The sequence below is a fragment of the Vipera ursinii genome, assembly GCF_947247035.1.
Source record: "Vipera ursinii genome assembly, chromosome: 9".
Taxonomy (NCBI): Eukaryota; Metazoa; Chordata; class Lepidosauria; order Squamata; family Viperidae; genus Vipera; species Vipera ursinii.
The window spans coordinates 9,953,874-9,977,787 of record NC_139523.1 but is presented as its reverse complement, the minus strand read 5'-3'; the positions used below and the strand labels follow the sequence as shown (position 1 = coordinate 9,977,787).

General features: G+C 43.9%; 1 protein-coding gene across 4 annotated transcripts; it reads left to right on the top strand.

Moving 5' to 3' along the window:
• Window positions 1–2,335: 2,335 nt before the first annotated feature.
• Window positions 2,336–20,466, top strand: GALE (UDP-galactose-4-epimerase). 4 transcript variants are annotated; one of them, XM_083369800.1, is made up of 12 exons: window positions 2,354–2,393; window positions 6,638–6,930; window positions 10,613–10,739; window positions 11,832–11,947; window positions 12,963–13,076; window positions 13,708–13,884; window positions 13,971–14,084; window positions 14,185–14,251; window positions 15,034–15,119; window positions 15,414–15,491; window positions 15,740–15,854; window positions 16,035–20,466. In XM_083369800.1, the coding sequence occupies exons 3-12, from the start codon at window positions 10,619–10,621 to the stop codon at window positions 16,088–16,090; spliced, it is 1,044 nt and encodes a 347-aa protein (XP_083225926.1). In that variant the 5' UTR covers window positions 2,354–2,393; window positions 6,638–6,930; window positions 10,613–10,618; the 3' UTR covers window positions 16,091–20,466. The 4 variants fall into 4 exon arrangements, with proteins under 4 accessions (XP_083225925.1, XP_083225926.1, XP_083225927.1 ...); XM_083369799.1 differs by lacking the exon at window positions 6,638–6,930 and having other exon boundaries at window positions 2,336–2,393; window positions 16,035–16,273; XM_083369801.1 differs by lacking the exon at window positions 6,638–6,930 and having other exon boundaries at window positions 2,369–2,393; window positions 10,616–10,739; window positions 16,035–16,273.
• The last annotated feature ends 3,448 nt before the right edge of the window (window positions 20,467–23,914 follow it).

Below are 23,914 nucleotides of genomic sequence, written 5' to 3'. Positions count from 1 at the left end.
TTTCATAGCATTGCTCCCAAATACTGGCCATGTTGATACATGAACATACCTCCAGCTTAGGGAAGGTGTGTCTAAAAGACTCCGGAATTAAAAAGTGTGATGAAGACAACAGCTTTAGAGTCAGTATAAAGCCAGCTGTTGCATCCTGGCTTATTTTTAACACCCTTTCAAAACCCAAACAGTTTGTAGACACATGTAATATTAAGAGGAAAAAGTGCTTCTGCAAATCCAAACGGCTAAAACAGCAATTATAGGTAAGACTTTTCTGGACAAGGAAATTTCCAAGTCGAGCAGTCTAAAATCAAGATGAAAATTTACAACTGACTACAATGTCAAATCAAGGGAGAGACTACTAGGTTATGGTTAGTCAACCAGCCAGTGTTGTAAAGAACTAGATTGCAAGTGTCACTATACACAAAACAGATGCTGGAATTGCTTCTAGCAAAAGTGTAGCAATAGCAAACTGCGGGCAGTCAGCAGAATTAGCCTGCAATACTCCATTTTAACCACTGTGCCACCACAGCAGTAGTGTTCCTGGGAAACTTAAATCCTTTCTCTGCTGAGTATCCACAGCCAAGGTCAAACCTTGCTGGTAAGTTCAGCATCTTGCTGCTTGCTCAGAAGTAACACACACTGGCAAGGTGCAGAGATGCCAGGAGGAACTGCTTGGGGGAGGGGCAAGTGAGTGCCTGGAGCAGCCTTCATTGCAATTGAGTCAGACTCCAAGGGAATGACACTAGGATAGCTTCATTTAGCTGAACTAGGGCATAATCACAATTGTTCATGTTGAATGCAACTTTGGGCATACAACCGTAACAGGTCTTTGTGATTGACATATTTGACTCAACATCCTGGAGGAAACCTTGCTTCAGTGTTAGAATCCATCTTTCTGAGAATCTTAAATCAAAGATATTGCATGATCTTAGCCAGAGATCCTATAACTGGCTGATCCTAACTTCAGCCTGCCATAGATTAACTAACTATGAGGAACCTTGTTCTGGAATCTGATCTATCCTGCTAGATCAGGCTAGATCAGACCTGCCATTTAACTGGCAGGAAAGGAGAGGTCATCTTCTCAGCATTGCTGGCTGGCCAGTTTCTTGCCAACTTGCCTAATACCAGCTGGCTGTGCCAATTGGCATGGTGGTTCAAGATGTGATGTACTCCTGGGGATGGCAGGTGGTTTTTAACTCTGGTGGTTCACTTAGCAACTGGGGCAAAACTTTTTGTAGAAACAGGCACAACTCGCTTCAGCCACCTCGCTTAAGAAGGGAAATTTTGGTCCTGATTGTGGATGTAAATCAAGGACTACATGTACGATGAAGTTTATGGATGCTTTATTATGATTCTTTCATAATTCTTTCTATTGTTATGTATTTACTTCATTGTTTAATTCTTTTTTAAAATTTTGTATTTTATGTTTTTAACTTTTCATTGTTGTGAGCCGCCCTGAGTCCTTAGGGAGTAGGGCGGCATATAAATTTAATAAATTCAATTCAAATTCAAATTCAATATATTTACGGCTATTATTGCATTGCCAAAATAACTGGACACAAAGGCAGGTTTCCCCCCCCCCCCATGCCATCCCACTGCTGAACACCTATTTCCCACAGTACTGACTAAAGGCTAAGGCTATTTACTCATGCAGGAGGGCTGCATTACTGCTATCCTTTCTCATCTTTCCTATTACCTTCTACCCCTACTGGTGTATTACTCTGTTGTTTGTATGTGCGCTGAGAGCACCAGGGACAAATTCCTTGTGTGTCCAATCACACTTCTCCAATACGGACTATTCTATTGTAGTTCAGATATTAACCTCTCTTTGTGAAGAGTATAAAACAGGGGTCTTCAAACTTGGCCCTTTTATGACTTGTGGACTTCAACTTCCAGAATTCCTCAGCCAGCAAAGCTGGCTGAGGAATTCTGGGAGTTGAAGTCCACAAGTCATAAAAGGGCCAAGTTTGAAGACCCCTGGTATAAAAGATAACTTTCCTCTTACCCACTCATGCAGGGTTACCCAAGCTGGGCGATGGGAAACTTGAATGCCTGGAAATATAAAACCACATACAAGCAGCTCAGAACTTCGTTGTTTTCTTCCGGGCTGAGAATCCCAGTTTGCAGCCTCCGGCGGGGAAAAACCCCCGACTAGCTCCATTCAAAGGATGCGTGGCATTGGGGACACCTTTTTTGATCCTCGCCACTTTCCGTACCAAGAGGGAGGGGCTGGCACAGGGCGGGACCAAAAGTGACACGTTTCCATGGGGAAGCGGCGGCGTGTGGCCGTCCAAGCCGCGGAGGCGTGGCCTAAAAGGGGAGAAGGGAGCGGCTCCGGGAGAAGCCCTTAAAGGGGCCGCGACCTCGCTACCTCGGAGGAGTCTGCGGAGCGGCTGCAGGTGAGGCGGCGGGCGGGCGGGCTGGCGGGGCGTCGAGAGCCGTGGCTGCACGTGTGAATGACTGAATGAATGGCGCCCGCGGGAGAAACGGAGCGCGATGGGCGGGGACAGTGAGGTTTCGGCAGGAATTCTGCCGCCCGGCTAAGAAGGGAGACCGTCGCGGGGAGGCGACGCGGATCTCCGCCTTGGCTGGCAAAGGGAGGTCGGTCAACGGGCCCAAAGGTTGCCCGGCTGGCCTTCCAGAGACGGCTCTTCAGCCCCTGGGAAGATCCGCCTGGCTCTTGTCAGGGAAGCCGGGAGCTCCCCTCTCCCGCAGGGCACCCGCTGCCCTGCCTTGGCCGGAAGGGAAGGGCTGACGTTGGGAGCCTGGTTTCTTTGGCTTTGGGGAAACTTTTTGAAGCCTGCATCCCAAGAACACTGTTTCTCCACCTTGGCGGCTTGAGCATGGGTGGACTTTCCAACTCCCAGGATTCCCCAGCGTACCATAGCGTAGCATGCTTAGGCTGCAGCTAGGGAATTCTCGAAGCTGAAGTTCACCCATGGTCAAGCTGCCAAGGTGGAGAAACGCTGCCCTAGGGCAGGGGTAGGCAACCTCGGCTCTTTTAGGACTCGTGGACTTCAACTCCCAGGATTCCCCAGCGTACCATAGCGTAGCATGCTTGGCTGCAGCTAGGGAATTCTCGAAGCTGAAGTTCACCCATGGTCAAGCTGCCAAGGTGGAGAAACGCTGCCCTAGGGCAGGGGTAGGCAACCTCGGCTCTTTTAGGACTCGTGGACTTCAACTCCCAGAATTCCCCAGCGTACCATAGCGTAGCATGCTTAGGCTGCAGCTAGGGAATTCTCGAAGCTGAAGTTCACCCATGGTCAAGCTGCCAAGGTGGAGAAACGCTGCCCTAGGGCAGGGGTAGGCAACCTCGGCTCTTTTAGGACTCGTGGACTTCAACTCCCAGAATTCCCCAGCGTACCATAGCGTAGCATGCTTAGGCTGCAGCTAGGGAATTCTCGAAGCTGAAGTTCACCCATGGTCAAGCTGCCAAGGTGGAGAAACGCTGCCCTAGGGCAGGGGTAGGCAACCTCGGCTCTTTTACGACTCGTGGACTTCAACTCCCAGAATTCCTGAGCCAGCTATGCTGGCTCAGGAATTCTGGGAGTTGAAGTCCACGAGTCGTAAAAGAGCCGAGGTTGCCTACCCCTGCTCTAGAGGGATCATCGGAAGAAGGAAGTGTAGCATCTATTCTGGTAGGCAGGCAGAAAACACTGCGGCTGGCTGAGGTTTGAGGGTGTGCAATTTGCCTAGTCAAACTCGTAAAAAGCAAAGTTTGTTTTTAAAATAAATCCCAGTCCAGTCAGTCAGTCTCAGTCCTCCCTCAGGGACTAATCCTGGTTAGATTTTCTGAGAGAAGCCAAGAGGGTCACACTTCCCTATTTTTATTTTTTTAGGGAAGGTTTCTTCCCAGTTGAAAGAGGACTCTCCTGCTTCATTCTTGGGGGGAAAATTTGAGCTGACTTTATTGCTACAAAGAGATGGGTTGCAACAACAGCTCCACTCCTTTCACACAACTTGGGGTGTCCAAGCAGACACCCAGACAGGGCAGCGCTTATGGTGCAAAGCGGCTTCTGTCATTTTAGCCCTCCAAAGGACATCTTGGCAGTATACTATCTGCCCGAGATCTGTTCCAAGTCTGAGCAATCACGCTATGCAGTGTCCCAAAGATTTTCTTTTTTCAAAAGGCAACTGGACTTTGTTTTTCCTTGAAGATGTTTTGCTTCTCATCCAAGAAGCTCCTTTAGTTCTGAAGACATTTCTTGGATGAGAACTACTGCTAAGTTTGTAAAGCCGCCCTGAGTCTTCGGAGAAGGGCGGGATATAAATGGAATAAAAATAAAATAAATAAAAATAAATAAAGAAGCTTTTTTGGGGAGGGGGGAGGGGAAAGCACTTTGGGACAACTATGACTTGGATGACTGAGAATCTATCTCCATAGACAGAGTATCCAGTATTGGAGGAAGAGGAGAGAGAGTGATCCCAACAGTGATCAGTTTTTCTCTTGGAAGGACTGAACGGAAGCTGTTCTTTTACATAGGGAAAATGTAAAAAAGTTGATTGTCTTTTGAGGGATGCCTTGTATAGCCTCCATTGACCACTTGACCATTTCAGTATGGGGAGAGCTGAGCAGGTTGAATTAGCAGAGTGCCACCATTTGTTTGCATATCGTGGCACTCTGTTCTGTTTGAAGGGTTGTAATAGGATATGATCCATTATGATTTACTTTTCTTAATAGAGCTCTTACATTGCTGAAGATCACCGCACAGCAAAAAAAAAAATAGCAATCTTTTGATTGGCAGAAGGCTGTCATAAAAATTCAGTTGTACAACTGCAATAAAAGCAATCTACTGAAACAACTCGCTATATAAAGCATAAAAAGAAAACAACGGAAAGAGCAATATTTAACTGTGCAATTAATTTGAAAAGCAGTGTGGCCGTGCCAATTGTTTTGAGTGAATCAGCTTTTCATTAGTTGTCATTTAAAAGTAGAGGGGAGGGGATAACACAGCTGTATACAGTTGGTGGAAAGTTCCATATCCAGCTGCCCAAATTTCAGTTGCAGATAAGTATATCTTTCCCCCCCCAGTAAATATTGTATTCCAACAAACTTCACATTTTGTTAATTGCTTTTGGCTGATGTGATTATGGCTATCTAAACAGACCAAAATTTGTAAGGCTCACCAATGTGTTGAATCAGGAATGGGCAGTCTGCAGCACACAGGGAGATCACACCATTCCATCATCCCCTTACTAAAGTGAAAGACTAATGTTTAGTACAATTTATTTTAAATACCAGAGTGGGAGGCTCTGGAAGAAAATTGCTCCAGTTACACTATTAATCTCCCCTCTCCCCAACGATGCAGCCAGAAACCAACTAGAGTCTTAACACATTTATTTGAGGGTGTGGAGAGGCTGTTCTTCTCACTCTTAAAAACCTGAAAGATTGGGGGGGGGGGGAACAGCCCTTCCAGGTTAGTAATTTCACCTGCAAAACTCCAGCCACTTGTGAGACAAAGTTATAGCTTAGTTGGGAAGTTGCCCGATCTTGTGTTAAGTGAAAACCAAGTGAATCCCATGATGGGCTGAGCCAAGGTTTGCACCCCTATAGGTCCAATAGCTTACTACCGACTTAGAAGAGTGTGCAAAACATCCCGTCTCAAGCTCGTGCATGTGAAATGTGGAAAGTCCTGTTTTCAACAAGGAACTTTTTTTTAAGTGTGAAACTATTTCAGCTATGAAATGGTCTGCTTATTCATGTGGATTGGCTGGTTGATTCCGGGATAAAGAAGGAAAGATTTCTTTCATAACAATTGTTTAAAAAGAGCCACAGCAAAATGACAGTCATACTTGATGTGCACAAAACTAAAAATCATAAGGAAAGAGGGCTTGGCAAGTGGGAGAAGAATTCTTGATTCTCCAAACCAATTCCTGGTTGCAAATCCCTTGCAGTTGAGTTCATGCATTTTCCTAAGCAGAAGTGTCAGGATTGCTTTGGCTCTAAAGTCCCTTATGGGTTCCCCAGGAGTGTTACATTATAGTGTGGCAAACTGGAGAAATGTTTTTAAACTGATGGAATAGTAATATAGTAATAGTAATAGTAATAATGGCTTAGGCCCGGGATACTTGCAGGACCATCTGCTGCCGGGAACGAATTCCCATCGCCCAGTAGGCTCACACAGAGAAGGCCTCCTCAGGGTACCGTCGGCTAGACAATGTTGGCTGGCGACCCCCAGGGAGAGGGCCTTCTCTGTGGGAGCGCCAGCCCTGTGGAACCAACTCCCCCCTGAGCTTCGGATGGCCCAAGATCTCCAGTCCTTTCGCCGCGGCCTTAGAACATTTCTTTTCCACCTGGCTGACCTGGACTGACAGGGATTTTAATTATGTTTACAATTTTTAACTAATCTCTAATTTATTTTAATTTTTAATTTTAATTTATCGTACAGAGACGTTTAATTTTGTTGTTGTTAGCCGCCCTGAGTCCTTCGGGAGATAGGGCGAGATATGTCCCATTAATAAATAAATAAATAAATAAATATGCCCTCTATTTAACTTTACTATCAATGAAAGTGCAATCAAATTTCATTTTGGACCTATCTTACTACTTTTTGAAGAACAGTTCTCAGCAGTATTCAAACTATATATTGAACTACAGGCGAGCAAATGTCCTTGTGTGTGAATGATTTTTTTTTTGTACCAGGCTCCGGTTGGGCAGGTCTCAGCTTTGATGGATAAAACAAAGAAGCAACGTTATTCTGCCCCTTTGCTAAGGTTACCCTGATTCCAGCAAACGGACCAGGTGTGAACAAGTTGTTGCCAACTTGGCTGTGCAATTACATGCCTGATTGTGGGTTGTTCTCCCCACGTGGATCCGGCTATGGAAAGTGCAATCCAGCTCAGATCTCTTCTCCCAGTGGTGGATATTTTGTCATCCTATTGCACCAGTCATATCAAGTGTTCAGTTTCCTGGTTTTTAATATCTCTGAGTAAATAGTGAGTAATCACTACATCCTGAACCAGGTTGGCTTTTATCCAAGTAAAGGATTGGCTAAAGGGAGGAAGAAAGTGAACTGAACTACTGCAGATCCTTTTTTATCTCTTCTATACCTTGCTAGCAGCATGGGAACCAAATAGCCAGGATTTTATATTGTTCTAATCTAATACATTTCATAAATAAATACCTGATAAGCATCACTAAACACTGAACATTAGACTCTCCCGTGCTAGCAAAAAGAGGTTTGAAGTACAGGCAACACTCCACTTGCTAAATATCTGCTAGGGAGACCAGTGTGGAAGGACAGAGAAACCAAACCAGGAAATTAAAATATTTTAAAAATGACAAGAACGACAGCTGTTTGCAGGAGGATTAGATCTCTCATTTTTCCTAGAAGACAGATTCAATTGCCCTTCAGCAGAGGCAGCAGATCTAAAGCAAGTAAAATTTGAGTGACGGCGTGATTTTGGCCCAGCCTGAGTGTTGATGGGTGGAGGAGCAAGTGAGAGCCAGACAGATGGTTTGTTCCTCAGGAGAAAAGACAGAAGGAAAGCATTGCAACTGCTCATAGTGCTCTGAGCTTCTGTTTTGGCCAAGGTGGTAGTTCTCAACCTTGGCCATTCTAAAATGCCTGGACTTCAAGTGCTGCATGCTAGCTGGGGAATTCTGGGAGTTGAAGTCCACACCTCTTAAAGTAACCAAAGTTGAGAAATGCTGTTTGTACCAGAGGAAGGGAATGGTATCCCGCCCTCCACCTCTTTCATCCTGCAGCAGCGGTGGGATTGAAATACGTGAACCACCAGTTCTCTTATTGGATGCAGGCCTGGGCCTCCAAGGCCTAGAATGGACTTCCAGAAGTGGCATCCACAAACTTCTGGTGAACCGTTACAGGCCTGAAGGCCTCCTCCAGGCCTCTGAGGCCTAGAATGGACTTCTAGAAGTGGCATCCATGAACTTTTGGTGGGCCATTCTAGGCCTGGGAGGCCTCCTCCAGGCCTCCAAGGCCTAGACTGGACTTCTAGAAGCATTGTGCATTCAGCAGGTTCTCCGAACTCAGCACAATTTAGCTACTGGTTCTGCTGAACTGGTGCAAACCATCTGAATCCAAACACTGTCCTGCAGTCTACCTGATTGAGTAGTTAAAAATGAGCAACATGGGCACTGGAGGGATGAGGCCTAAATCTAGTTGTAGATGCAGAGAGACAAGTTGTGCTTGGTACCAATTTTTGTACTGGAAGTTGTGCCAACCTTTCCGAGAAAGGATTGGTTTGTGCTGGAGGAAGAGAGGAGCTATGACACAGCATTGGGCGAAGATCACTCCTTTTCCTTGCAAGAGGAAAAAGTTGAGTCCTGGACCACGGCTTTTGGAGTTGAAGGAGCAAAGGTTAGAGGGCGAGAAATTAACGAGAAATCAGGAGTTAGAAGGAGTGGGAAAGCTAAGGAAGATCTTGAAAGCAAGAATGAGGAATTGAGGCTGGATCCCAGAAACCAGTATATTTTACAGATAGGCAAACTAAGGTGCTAGGAAAAGTGAACCAGCCACATCTGGATGCTCAGATATACAGTTGAAGTTAAATCTGACTCTGAACCCAGGATCAAAACTAAAATTTTGACCGGCATGCAAACTGTGGGTGATGTATTTCAGGATGAATGCTTTTCCTTGTGGCTGTGTGCACACAGACTCTCTTTTCATGGGTCTTTGGGGGGGGGCAATTCTGTCCAGGTGGTCCCCTCCCTCTTCTCAGCAGCTCTTCTGACTTCAGTCCTGCTCTTCCCGGCAAAGCCTCAACCTTGTGATTTTCAGACTGAAGTGCATCTGTTCTAAAAAAAATATTATTTTGCGGGACTGGAAAATAAATAGTAATAGGCTTCTGGAACAGAAAGACAGAAGCTTTTCTGTGCAGAGAGAGTGGCTCTGTCCGTGACTGAGCACGGGAGGGAGGAGAAACAGGCAAAGACACGGTTTTAGGGAAAAGAACTACAACAGTCCTAGGTTAAATGTTGTTTTGACAAATGGGTTTAAGAAGCTTCGTCTTTCTCCTGCTCCCCCCTGTGCTACTTAGCTAAGTTGGACTTGGAGTTCTCAATCTCAATTCTGGAAAGTATTATTTTTCTATCCCCTAACATTTAAATGATCTAGTGTCTGACTCACGGGCGGTGGCAATTTCCTCCCCTGGCAATAAGAACACCAAGTGAAAAAAGAAAAAAGAAAAAAGGGCGGGAGATAGGTGGGAGAGTTGTCTAAATATTTCAGTTCTGTCTCCGTTTTTTCTTATGTATCACAATCTCATAACAAAACGTAACTTGGTTCCTGGACCCGTTTCCTGGGTCTGTAATCAAATGGGCTGGGTCCACAGAGGGTACTACATTCAAAAAAGACTTAGCAAGATTAAGCATGTTGTACAAATGTAGCCGGTAGGGCTGTAACTGGTTGCGTGGGATTGTGCAAATGCAAACACTACCAGTTTGTTAGACGAGGTCTATAAAAGCTGGTTAACATCTGACAAGCAGGACTTTTGTGGAAACTGACGTTAATTAAACAAGGATGGGAAATTCCATTTACGCTCGGGTTTGCTTACTTTTTGCATGGAACGTGGCACATCTGGGGAAACACTCATTAATGTCAGATAGATGACAAAGAGAGAAGGATTCTATTATAGAAAGCTTATTCTTGGACAGGTTATATTTACTTGTGTAAACCACGTTCTTTCTTTTTCCAGTCAAGATCAATATTGATTCTGCAAATTGAGGGTAAAAATGACTATAAGATACAGAGGCACATCATATGGAAAAGGAGGGTACATAAAGGGGGTTCCCTAGGCTGTTAAAAGCTTTCAGGAATATCAATTCATCAGACTGATGCAAAATGCTCCAAATTTGATTTGGTAATTTCACAACAGCTTTGCAAGTTGAAAGAATATATATTTGAGAGGCCATTCAGAGCTTAGTAAACATGTAATCCTCACTTCTGCAGAACAGTGGCCTGCTACTCAGGCTGCCCCATCCTTTTGCTTCTAGGTAAATACTCCTTGCTCACCACTTAGCTTCTGAACTGTCCAAGCATCACCTCCATTTTCCAGACTACCTTGGTCCAGATTTTTACCTGTCCCTTTTTTTCCTTTGGCATAAGCAAGGATGAATTCTAGCCTAGGATCAACATTTGTGAATTCTGACAGAATGCTTAAGCTTTTAGTATTGAGTGACTTCTCTCAGGAAGGTTTCTATTGGCACTGAATCTGACCAAGAAAATCTATGCTGGAAACAAGGCATCACCGCTTCTACCCATTTCGGTGCCCTCTGGACTTCTTGAAGCCACAATCCCCAGAATTCCAATCTAGAGATTTGGAATGTTCAGTCGGCAATCCCAAAACATCTGGAGTGTTCCAGGTTGGCCTAAATCAGACCTGTGCATTTTATGGGCCCTGGGCCACATCCAGCCCTTTGGCTGTCCCTATCCAACATGCATGGATTGCTTTTGTTTGGAAGGCAACTGTTCTCCCCGCCCCAGTTTATATATGTGCATGCATGCTTGCCTATGTACCTTCATAGCCCTATTGGTTTGGCACTCCATAACAGTCATAGTTTCTCACATGTTCTCTTGGGAAGATTAATTGCCCACCCTGACCTCCATAATGCAGTTACTTTTTCTCTTCCTCCAAGGATTTTTCTGTTTCTTTTCAGAAGACCATGTCGGAAAAGATCCTCGTGACAGGTGGAGCTGGCTATATAGGGAGCCACTGTGTTCTGGAGCTGGTTGAGGCTGGCTATACCCCGGTAGTTATCGATAACTTCCACAATGCCATCCGAGGTAAGGGCGGTACCCAGGAGCTGGTTGACGGCAAGATTTGCATCCAAAGCTGTCGTTTTCCATTTAGCAGGACACCTTAAATTGACAGTGAAGTACCTGGTTTATAGGCAGACTGTTCAAAGAACTGTTTGCTTGGACCAGTGGCTGAATTCAGGCCTTCCTCTGAGCCATGTTTATCATCATGACTTACTTTACAGGTAATATGTTAGTCATAACCTGTGGTTTACAAATCACAATGAGTAATTTTATAGAACACACTAAACCAGAATCAAACAAGCCCCAGTGTGTAAGTTGCATCAATCTTGCAAATTATGGCTGGATCTATCAACTAAGCTGTGACTTAGCTGGAGTAGGGAGCCAACAGTGTTGCCTTCACCACTGACTCCCCTAGGCAAGGATTATTTCTCTTTCGCCTCAGGATTGAAACATTGGCTAAACCCTCAGTGTCCTTTATTGATCCCTAAATACTGACAGAAAGGCCAGATTCTAGTCATGCTCTCATTTCCTACTCAGATAGCCACTGGGATGGAGGTAGAGGGAGTATGTATGATGGAATGACTAACAGGCCTGGGAATAGGGAGAAGAGTGAAAGATATATTACCGGAAAATAGAGGACCATTACAGAAAACTCGAGTTCAGGGGAGGAAAGTGAATGCAAGGAGGAGACGCCACCTTAATTAGGCTAGCTATATAAGTTGAGATGGATAATTGCTCTGGAGGCTTTCAAGATTCTCTTACAATGGCGTGTGAGCACTGAAGATCCTTCAGAAATACAGAGTACTGTTTCTTGAGTTTGCTTTCCTCAAAGGCCTTGACAGTACCACAGCATTTCTGAGCAAATGGCAGAAAGAGCATCCCTGGCTGTTTACAAGAGGGGTAGATGTTTGGCTTACGTAACGGGAAGCAGGAATGGTGGAGGTTAGGATGTTTTTAGTCAAAAGCTAGGCCATCCTTAAGGTCCAAAGGACCATCCAGACTAAGGGCATGGAATGGTAGGTTTTCTTACCTTCTTTTCCCTAAAGAGGGCAGCAGCAGACTGGCATGAGGCTGAGCCCATCCAGCATTGCATCAAAACACTAATTCTCTCTACAGGAGAAAATATGGTCCCGGAGAGTATTCAACGGGTGATGGAGATTGTGGGAAAGGAGATCCCATTCCAGGAACTGGATGTTCTTGACGAGAGGGGCCTTCAGGAGCTCTTCAAAAAGGTGTGATGACATCGCTAATCTGATAAGTTTAACTTTTCTTTGTCATTGTACCAGTTATGAAACTGACTCAGCTTCTGCTCTGCAAATAAGCTGAGTTTTTGCCTGCTCAGCAGCACCATGAACTGTGCCTAGGTAAAAGGCTCATCTGCTTTTTCCTATACGGTCATCCATTTTGGTTCTTCACCCCATCAATCTTGGGAGAGATTTTATACTGCCCAAGGACATTCTGCAAAGTTTCCATAGTTTGGTGCATCATGGCTACATTGACTTTCAGTGTGGCTGGTTGTGCTGAAAAACTGCAAGGAAAAACTCTAAGTGACTCAGTCCATACTTGTTGGGGGAAATCTCTGCTCTCAGGCCATGGATGTTAAAGCATTGGCAAGTAACCAGCCTATAAAAGACTCTATAAGTGATTTTTGCATTGTCAGCTCACTTGAAAGGCATCTGAATCGGCCTTTTTCCCAAAACTGGGCAAAGACCTCAGTGTTTTTGTGTTCTGTGGATAGCTGTCAGAGTGGAATGGGCAGTCTGTGAGTCACAGACTCCCAAGCATAATGTTGGTGGCCCTGGAGTCCAGAATTGTATTTCTGAAATTCAGCAGGAAAATGAACACCTTGTATTTGTTGAATGTTTTCTTCCTTCTTCAGAATTCCTTTTTTTTCCCTTTGTGGGACTTTTAAAGATGGGAATAGGAGCAGAAAAACCAATGAGACACAAATAGGGCCAACCTCTTGAAAAACAAAAGCCTCAGAGAATATTATGGGGTTATTTTGGTGAGTCTTTAGAGATGGAATGTAGTCACCATATAGGCCATGTATTGAATAGTCATTTTGATCCAGGCTTCATATTTTTGCCTTCCCAGTTTAGAATACCTTAAAATAATTTAACTGAAAAATGGGCTTTTTTGATTTAGAAGTTAAATATCCTTGACTTAATGAAAAAAAAAACACAATGAAAGTTAATTTTGTTATTAGTAGCAACAGCGACATTATTTTGGTCCTTCTTCCATTTCCAGCATCACTTTTCTGCAGTGATACATTTTGCGGGTCTTAAAGCCGTTGGAGAGTCAGTTCAAATGCCATTGGAATATTACAAGGTGAATCTGACAGGGACCATCCGTTTGCTGGAGGTGAGCTTCCATTATGCAAGGTTATAATGAAAGTTTAACTATAGAGTCAATAGAAGATGGTTGTGGGGAAGAAGCACAGCAAATGGATCTAAGAGCAAAAATCAGAATTTATACCAGGACCTGTGATTGGTCATTTGCACTGATGTGCAGATCAGAACTTCTAGGGCTCAAATGTTGACAGGTCAGAGTCACTTGGCCAGACGTTGAAACCCTGCAACTGTTAATGTGTTAAACAGCAACATCCTGCAAAGATTTAGCACGGCCTTCCCAAATTCTCCAAATTTGTTGGACTTCAGCTTTTATAGCCCCCAACTAGTACCTGGCTGAGGAATGTGGGAGATGGCTTCCAAGAGATTTAGAAGCTGTCCAGTTGGGGTCAGCTGATTATGACCTTTTAAGGCCATCTTGGATGCTAACACAAGACCCCCATACCAAAACCCCACAGCATAGAGTATCCTCTCATTAAGCATTGGGATGGTCACTAGTCAGTTGCATCAGTCTTCATCCAGAGCCATGCTCGCTTGGATAAAACAAGGGCAAGGAATATCATCCCTGTTGTCAAGATTTATCTGATCCCTCTGACCCGATTCAGAATCTAGCTTATCTGTCCTTTTATTTTTTTGCCTCTCAGACCATGAAAGCCCATGGAGTCAGGGACATAGTCTTCAGCAGTTCAGCCACAGTCTATGGAGACCCTGTTTACCTCCCTCTTGACGAGAAGCACCCGGTCGGCAGCTGCACCAACCCCTACGGCAAATCCAAGTATTTCATTGAGGAGATGATCCAAGATTTGTGCAAGGCAGAACCAGTAAGAGAGCAGTGCTGCACTTTGATTCCCATGTAGGCTGCTGTGTCCCACTGGATTTACTTGGTGTGGGGGTTTTTTTGTCCTAGGAGTGGAACGCTGTTCTCTTGCGATATTTTAACCCTATTGGAGCTCACAAGTCCGGAAAAATTGGAGAAGACCCCCAGGGCATCCCAAACAATCTGATGCCTTATGTTGCTCAGGTACACAGATCTTAAAGAGAGTTTGTGCTACTCGATCTGCTGCACTGAGTTTTTCTCAGTTTACTGTTTCATTTTTTTTTTCATCTTCTGCCTGTTCCAGGTGGCTGTGGGGCGCAGAGAGCATCTGAATGTCTTTGGGAATGATTATGACACAGTGGATGGGACAGGTGCGTGGGGCTCAGAATCATCCAAAACTTTAAAATAAAGACCTCCCCCTTTTAAAAAAAAAGGCTGAGTGGAGAAGCTCAGTGGGGAAAAAACATAGCAAGTCACAATTTGGAACTTACCCCCAAGGAAGATGCAAATATATTGTCCACAATTCTTCTGAAACCAGGACTTACTTTCTTGCTATCTTAAACCAACCAGGGCTAAGCACCTTTAGGAAGACATAATCATAATAGCCCAAAGCTGAATATTCCGTTATCACCTTCTGAGACATTCCAGGATTTCATACCAGAAGTCTCTCATATTTGACAGCCTCTTAAAATTTCAAGCACTTTATAAATTTATTTGGAGGTGGGAGGTTGTGAGTACCATTGATGGCAACACTTTACTAACTTAAGTCCTAAAACTCTTTTCTGGTAGAATTACTTGACTGCTAAACTACTGGTTAAAGGGGCAATGAAGGTGTACATGGGCTAAATTAAAATGGAACTACATATGATCACCTCCTGAGTCTCAAATACTAATTTTCTTTGCTGGGAACTGAGACTTATTAGAGAGCCCCTCCTGGCCTCAAGAAAAAGATAGGCAGTTCTGGTTGAGCAGGATTCCTAAATGGCTTGGGAAAGAGAGACTATTAACGCCATCCCTGGCCTAATGTGCAAAATTTGTTCTCTATTATGTGTGTTGTGAACGTATTTGCCCAAGAGAATGCACATCCAAAAATGTGGAAATACATGTGCATCAGCTGGGTGAGCAGAACGCTGACAAGATTGTTCTCTGACAGGCATCCGGGATTATATCCATGTAACTGATCTGGCAAAGGGCCATATTGCAGCCTTGCAGAAGCTCAAGGAGAACTGCGGATGCAAGGTAAGGATGTTCATTGTAAAAGTGTCCATCCTCTGAGAAGGAAAATGCCCTGCTAAGGTCAAAGGGTGTTTTCATAATCCTTATTTTTCTTATTTCATTTCTGAATGATCTTACAGCGCAGGAGACCAAACTTAATAGCTTTAAATCAGATGCACCCTCTGCATCCACCTGCTAGAGCCATACTGAAAACAAGTTGGTGTATCTTCTCATATTTAAGCTCTCCTTTGCTTCCCCCAGCAAAGGAGGAGCATAGAAGAATATAATGATGAGCCAAAAAAAACTGCATTTTTACAGATTTACAACCTTGGGACTGGTGTTGGCTACTCGGTCTTGCAGATGGTCAAAGCCATGGAGAAGGCATCTGGAAGACAGGTAGGCTGAAGATGATGTGCAGGGACTGACAGCCAATATGCGGGTCTCCCACACCAAGACTTAAAAGTGCCTGGGACCTACACCTTGAGATCTTATTGTGAAGCTGTCCGCTTTCAGCAGAAATCCACCCTCTGCTCTGCTAGTTTATGATCAGCCTGGGACCTAACCAGTCTCTCACTTGGCATCCTTAGCAACTGTATCCAACTCATTTCCCAGAAATATAAAGGCAGGCTGTTTATGTATTTTAGATAAACTACAAGATCGTTGAACGCCGGGAAGGGGACGTAGCCTCTTGTTATGCAAACCCTGGTTTAGCTGAGCGGGAGCTGGGTTGGAAAGCTATCTTTGGCCTGGACAAAATGTGTAAGTAGAATCTTTCTGCTTGCTGCTCCTCATCTTTCAAGGAACATTTTGCTTCCCCCTCCTACTGGAGAATGAAGTCAACATCTATCCTTCCCAGTACCTTTTGATACCTACCTAAAGGCAAGCTGCCGGACCCTTATTATTCCTCTCTCTACTCTCCTTCCTCTCCCTCGTTTTCAGGTGAGGACTTATGGCGGTGGCAGTCACAGAATCCCATCGGTTTCAGCAAGAACTAGGAGATGGAAGATGCTTCTTGTTCTACCCACGTACAACCACTGGCCCACTGGTCCAGGGCTGACTAGTTTTGAAAAAGGAAGACGGTCCATGCTTGTTCCTTCTTTCCTTTTTGGAACCGACTCATCACACCAGCAGAGGATGGCATTGCCCTCTTTAAGTTACCTGTTCTCTTCTCCTCATCCTCTCTCTCTGCCAGAAAGAAACTCAAGAGTCTTTTTACTGACTGAGGGGACGTGTTTTTTTTACTGAATTAGGAGCAGCGGGACACCTAGCTGGATGTCACAGGAGGACAAAATCTAAATGTTTCTCTATAGTCTCATTGGCTTTGGGGGAATTTAATCCACAACTCTTTGGTTTCAAGAGATGAGAGCTGTTTAGGGCTAAGAGAGCAAAATTTCAGAGACCTGATCCTTTCATTTGAGTGGCAGGAGTGGTTAAAAAAACTAAGCCTGAGGGTGGTGAAGTGGGTATTGTCATTACCCCCACTTCTTTTTCTAAAATATAAACCGTACATTCGTTATTTTGAGCAAAATAATAGTAATGGAAGTATCTCTTTAAACTGTAAATTTTAACATTGCTCAGATAACAGTCCAAAAGCTGTTGGGCTGGTTGATCTTTAAAACAGACATCACAGATTCTTAGTGAACCTTTTAGTTCTTCTGGATAAGAATACAACTAAAGGCACTACATGCAGTGATATTTCCAATATGTTGAAAAGAGATGCTCCCACTAATAGCTTTAAAATAGTACATTGAAAAAAAACAGAAGTGTATAATAGTGTGCCAGCAAGGTAGGTAAACGGTATAGTCCTTGAGTCATGACCATCATGGAGCCTCTCATCGTGGTCATAATTCATGACAGTCATAAAACATCAATTTTACTACTTTTTTGGTGGTGGTTGTTAAGTAAACACTGTGGTCCTTAGGTGGACCAGTGGTTCACTATGGGCACGGTTTTGCTGAAAGCCATCATGAAACGGGGTCGTGTGACCTAGGGATGTTGCAGGTGGCCATAAATGTGGCCCGGTTGCCAAGCATCTGAAATACAGTCACATGATTAGGAATTGGGGGGAGGGAATAGACCTGACCATCATAGCTTCAAATCCAAGTCGGAAGTCCCTTCCCTGCAGTAGGTCCGTCATAACTTCAAACTGTCACTAAGTGACCAGTCATAAATGGAGGACTACTTATAAAAGAAGATGCTCTGCATGATCAAGGGACTCAAATTATTAGATACTGTGACCGTCAGTGCAGAATTTAAGCTGAACTCAGATTCTTCTGCCAACAGCATCAGCCAGTTACTTAGAACAAAGCTGGTGGGAAAGCAAACCTCTTGAAATACAATATATCTTTTTATTTTTAATCCCATTTATATCCCGCCCTTCTCCGAAGACTCAGGGCGGCTTACAATCTAAGCACAAATCAATGACTTTAGCATTTCAGTTAGGATTCAAAGGCCTGTCAAACTAGACAGCCCCCCCCCCAGCACTACCATTTTCCTAAGGTAGTGGCAGCTATGAAAGTTTGACACAGCATCTCCAAAACAAGTTTTATCAGAGAGCGGAGAGGGAGAGACTGCTTGTAAGAGGTGGAGAGTAGTGGGGCTACAAGACAATTCCAGTACTCAGTGCTGTGAAAGTATCTGCTCATGTTGCAAATATAAGACTTTAGACACGTTTACTCTTTAAAACAACTTCAGCAGAATTGCTTTTGCCCACTTCCATTTTGTGACGTAGGGACAATGTGTTTCTAATGCAAATCACTACCTCTTTCTTTGGCTGCATAAATGACTTCATTATGCAGGTTGAAGCTATTTACAGGTTTGTTTTGATACACTGGAAATAATCTAAATCAGTCTCCCATCTTGTTTCCAATGGGAGCCACTATTTTAGGCTCTGGCTCAATGCCCATACAAACAGCATTTAGTGCAGCATAAGGAATCTTGCTCTGTCTGGTTAGCATTTTTGTTTAGCTTTTTATGCCAATTTGAGTTTACAGTTTAAGAACAAATTTTATTTTAATTTTCATGCTGCAAACAACTTGGTCAAAATCATGTTATGATAACCATGATTATCCACTAAGGAAGTGAATAGATTTCTTTCACGGTTCCTTCCAACCCATTCTTGATTATCCAATGAAATTCCAGTCTTTGCGTTAACCCAAAAGAACAAATGACAAACATTTGTGGAATTTGCAAGGGGCAAGATGGAACAACTAAATCTGCTTGGCCATAAATTACCTTTTTTTTTGCATTCCTGTTCCATTCCTCCATTAAAAGCTACTTTGATTTTTTATTATTAGCAAACATGGACTTGTTCTTTCTTCTTTTTAACCTTTATGGTTATGTCTTCTGCCTTTCAGATTATTATGCACAATCTAGGACTTCTGCTCACTCACTCCCTGGTCAGTAATTCACAAGTGATTTTTGAAATCTCACTGTTTTCCCCCTAATGTTAGCCTTGTGAGGATAAGAATAACTTTCAAGAACAACTTTTGAAAGAAATTTAAATAGCTTTCAAGACTCAGGACATCAATGTTATAGGATTAATATTAATGTGCACATAAATTAAAAAAACCCTTTCTGGAGGCTTCAAGAGTAGGAGTGGGCAATCTTTTTGGAGCCGTGAGAGTTTTACTTAAAAATAAACAAAAATGGTTTCAAGGGCTTTAAGATGGTGATGTAGTGATATTCCTGGAAAAGGGGGGGGATTCTATTTTCTTTTAAAAAAAACACACTAGTTGTGTTTTACTAAAACAAGCACGTTATTTATTCAACAGCCTCCCCATCCCCGCATCTGTTTTGCTGGAACAGCTCTTAGAATTGCTCTATCTCAGGCCAGAGAGGATGGATTTTGGTGAACTGTGCACTAAGCTATGTTCTGTCTCTGTTGGGAAGCACAACAGCAAGAATCTAAAAATGGCGTGAACTCCCCCACCCCAAAGGCAGACTTACGGATTTGCATTAAAATGCTTTTAAGGAAATCTTTGTCAAAAAAAATGCCTAGCTAGCCACTCAACCCATTACACTACAACCAACACAAGTTATGAAAAGAATAAGATTGCCAAATATCAAAAACATCTCAGAAACAACCAACAGACTATTACAATCATAACACACACAAATCAACAAAAGCTCTCCAAAATCTCTTTAAAAAACCCAAAAGACCCATCAACAACTTGTCTGAGACAGAGAAGTATAAGATTAGCAGAGCACATTCATGAACACCAACTAGTAATCAGATGACACAATGAAATCTTAATCTCACAACACATGGATAGATCAACCATAGTTTCAACTAAGAAACAATGAGCGTTACAGATCAAGCCAAATCTGGAAATGCTGGAGAATTCCTAGAAGCTTAGCATTCAGATATATTGGCCATAAATAGACACATAGAGATAAACCACATTTACGCACCATTCAAAAGAAACAATAAAAAGCTAAGAAGGAAACAAAAAGATCAGAACGCATCCTCTCCAGCAGTCTACACCCAGATAAACAGGGATCAACATCAGACAAACAATCAAGCAGAAAACTGTGCATTAATCAAGGAACAACCAAGTAGAAAAACCACACATCCACCAACTGTGGCAGGGCAAGCTATTTTATATAAAGAGGGAGCCAACCTCACACATCTGAAGGCAAACAACCAAGCTTGGAGAGCATCAAGAACTCTACAGTTCAACCCTGAGCTATTCTATTAAGACAGTGGTTCCCAACCTTTTCTATACCCCGCACCCCTAAAATGCTTCTGATATATTCTCGCACCCCTTACAAAAGTTCAAAATAACGACAACGAATTATGCATATATAATTTTGAAAACCCAAGTTTTCGCACCCCCTGGAATATCACCTAGCAACCCCAGGTGCAAGGACCCCTGGTGGGGAACCCCTGTATTAAGACTTTTCAGATAGTGGTAAAAGAAGCATTTCAGCAGAGATTTTAAGAGATCCTACAGTAAACATGCTATGAAAAGTCTTGCAGCAAAAAGGGTAGCAACAGGTTCATTTGCTGTAAGTTACCCATTAGCCCTCTTTAAAGGAAGCCAAAGCTGCACTAAGGTTGCCTGCTCCTCCCCAAAACCAAGCTTCCCGAAAATCTGAAACAGATATTAAGAAACACAGGGGAAAAGCTAACAAGCAATTTGATAACAATACCCCAGGAATACCTAGGGGGGAAAAGTGACATAAAGAATAAATGCCTTGAGTAAATTATATTATTGCTGTAATAAATTACTTACTTTTGAGGTGGTAATATGAATTGGTTGTTGGTTGCAGCGGCGTATACATAAGTAATGAATTTGCAGTATTCATTGGCTGCATTCATGCGAGATGTTTGGTTAGGGGTTTAATAAACTATAACTGCTGAAATTGGTTTATAAAGGGGGTCTGGCTTCCCACAATATCTTACTGTATACAACATTTAAAATTAGGTAATCAGGCTCAAATTATGCTTGTTTGGACACTTGATTTGAAGGCCTGTCTCTCTGGAGAAAGCTGATATTGAGAAAAGTAGAAGGAAAGAGTAGAAGGGGGGGGGGGGACAACCAGCAGCAACTAGATTAGGCTTTAAAGTCCTGAAGGACCACATTAAGGACAGATCATCATGAAGAACATCTATCTATGTGGTTGCTAAGAGATGATAGCAATTTGATGGCATGTAATCAATCAAAATCACTATTAACTGATCTATAGCTCTCTTAAAAAATAAACGGGAGGGGAAGAAGAAATCAAAGCCTATTCAAAACCACCTTTGTCAGTGACAACCCTCAAGCTCTTGCTCTGATGGAAGGCCTGGCTTAGTTGCTATGCAAACAAACACATTCGTGTGGTGAAACAACTCTGCAGACTGGTGGGTGGGATGGCCTTGATTCTGCCTGGCAGGATTTGCAGGACCTGAAGAGATGCTCTCAGAGGACTAGAAGACAATTTCCCACAGGGGAAGGAAGAATGCTTCAGATAAAATGTAACCACAGTGAAATCTGACTTTTGCTTGGAATTACAGGAGGGAAGAGAGGCTGGTTGCTCAGAGGGAAAGCTCCTGCTTGTTTTCAGAATGAAACGAGGGTCAAAGGACAATGGTCAGAGAAACCTTGGAAAACCCCTGGGAAGCATAATGGCAAACAGACCAAGCAAAAAAATAAAAAAATAAAATCAACCCTCCCTGAAACTGCTCCTCCCTTCCAATCACCAACAGTGCTATCTTACATGCAGATCATTCATACCCTTTGCATAGAATTCCAGACCAAACCTTGGGTGCACACACAGCACAAAGGTGGATCACCTCACCCACAGTTGACTTCACTCAACTTACCAGGCCAGCATGGCAAAAGCTGCTGGCAAAAACATAACCGAATAGAGAGGTGGAGCCCAGAGGAAGTAAACAGCCCTTTCTCTGCCTATGGAAATTCTCCATCATTCAGGTCATGATTTTTTTTTCCTTGAAAACATTTCGTTTCTCATCTAAGAAGCTTCTGAAAGTTTCTTGGATGAGAAGCAAAATGTTTTCAAGAAAACAACAACAAAGAAAGTCCAGTTGCCTTTTTGAAAAAGGCACCTTTGGGGTAGCTCCTTCTCTGGTTATCCAGCCCCTCACAGCAGTCAAGTACAGACCAGCCCAGGTTTCAGATGTTCGCAAGAGCTGTCGAACACTTAAAACCCTCCTTTGCAGGAGAAAGTGACACCCCGCGAATAGGTTTTAACAAACCAAAAGATGAGGCAACCAATGTTGGTTTCTGTTTAATCTTGAAGGAAGGAACACAAAAATTAAAATGACATACGAGGAAGACAAAAGGGAAAGGGAGAAGAGATTGTTGAGATCCCCTTGCAGGAACAGAGAGAAGCATCTTCTTCCTTGGGCTTCTGTGTTCATTCCCGTCCCTTTTATACCATGCAGGCCACATCGGCAACAGTTTTGGCAAGGCCCAACGAGGAAGTTGGGCCAGCAGAAACCAGAGCAGAGATCTCTCCACTTGCTCTGCCAGGACATTACAACTCAGTGGCCTGAGAGGAGCTGAGTGGTGACAACAGGCAACCAATCTGTCCACACATGGCCCTTTGCATGTTACTGGGTGCAGAAGGAAGCTGAAATGCAGTAGAACGTGGAGGATACGAGATGGTGAAGTAGGCTACAATATTTCTTGCTGCAAATGTGTGCAGAACCTAATTTAGCAAAACAAACTCCATTCTTAAAAAAAATAAGCAGAAAGGGGGGGGAAGGTGAGCCAGGATTCCCTTTTTATGTTATGTTTTACTTGCAAAGATTTTTTTTCTTAAATGGAAACATCGGGAATGATATCTGCACACACTTGTAGTCCATTTGGTTGTACAACGCATTTTACCATCTCAGAATTTTACCACTACTTTCTGGTGATACTCAGTAGCAAGACTGAGCAGGAGTATTTTTCCTATCTATTAAGGCTTCCAAGTGCAGGCCAGGCAGCTGCAGAAGCCCTTCCTTTGAAACAGGGGAAACACAAACGAGCTGAAGAGGAATATTTTCTTTTCTTGGCCAGGATAGGAGGCTGAAGACATTCTCCTTTTCCACCACCACTTATTACCTGTGTAAACAGGAGCTGCACTCAGCTCAGACATAAGGTTCTGATGGAGATGCCCCTGCAATCTAGAGATGAAGGGAGGTAAGCCTTCCTTTGCTGGGGGAGGTGGGGGTTGCACAAAGAGGCCAGGCCTCTTCCTCTGCCCAAACCGGTGTCTCCCTTTCACTGGATGGTCCTACTTTGCCACACAGCAGCCCCGCACAGGTCATCCCCCACAAGTTCAGCTTCTGAGAAGAAGAGGAGCCAATTTTGCAAAAGGCATTGGCAATGCTGGCTGGATTACCAGCCTGAGAGGGAGCTCCAGTTCGCAAGTATCTCAATTTGGATGCCCCAAATGCAGTGGAACCTCAGTGGCATGTTGGGTAAGCCTGTCTCTATCCCATCAAAAAAGCCAGGAGGGGAAAGGAGAGATCTGTCCTAGTCCTGGGTCTTCTTATTGCTGTTGCCCAGTGGAAAAGACTGCATAGGGCAGGGAGAAGGAAGGGTGCAAAGTCCGCGCACAGAACAGGTGGCAGGGTGACACACAAGACAAGACTAGCCCTTCACCAAAAGAAAAAAGAAACCGGGGGGGGGGAGGGTTTCCTTTTGAAGTTGCATCTTGTCCCTGGCTGCCAGTCCTATGATAAGCCCATAGCAATGACTCACTGGGGCAAGGGAGAGAAGGAAGAGGAACATTGCTGCTGTTCAACAGCACACTGTTCTGAGGCACAAGCCTGATCTCAAGGAGAAAACAAGAGACAATGGACTCAGGGAACCACACAGGAAGTTGCGGGGGGGGGGGAGAGAGAAACAGCAGGAGCACAATTCTGGCCACACAGCACACACCAAAACCCAGCTTGCACTTGCTTGGTGTGACTGGGCAGGAACACACAAGTTGGCGTAGCAGGCTAGAACAGCCATTGCCTGAGCACTGCCCAGGCTCCAGGTGGAACTGTCAAGAGACCGTAGTCTAGGGCAGCGTTTCCCAACCTTAGGAACTTGAAGATGCGTGGACTTCAACTCCCAGAATTCCCCAGCCAGCTATGCTGGCTGGGGAATTCTGGGAGTTGAAGTCCACGCATCTTCAAGTTCCTAAGGTTGGGAAACGCTGGTCTAGGGAGGCCTACTGGCCGGTGCCGTCTTGAGTCCACTCCCCTGAATAACCATTTTCTCTTGCTCACAACAAAACAGAAAGGATCCCACGGGTCAGGATAAAGGCAGCCTGGATGAGAGGACAGAACACAACACAACAGTCCACAGCACACAACGTGAAGTGACTCCTGGCGC

What these genes read in the sequence shown, in the direction of transcription:
- GALE (XM_083369800.1), top strand. Translation starts at nt 10,619, where the DNA reads ATGTCGGAAAAGATCCTCGTGACAGGTGGAGCTGGCTATATAGGGAGC. An exon ending in AGAAGGCATCTGGAAGACAG is followed by an intron (nt 15,492 to 15,739) that starts GTAGGCTGAAGA and finishes TATGTATTTTAG; the next exon opens with ATAAACTACAAGATCGTTGA. An exon ending in CTTTGGCCTGGACAAAATGT is followed by an intron (nt 15,855 to 16,034) that starts GTAAGTAGAATC and finishes CCTCGTTTTCAG; the next exon opens with GTGAGGACTTATGGCGGTGG.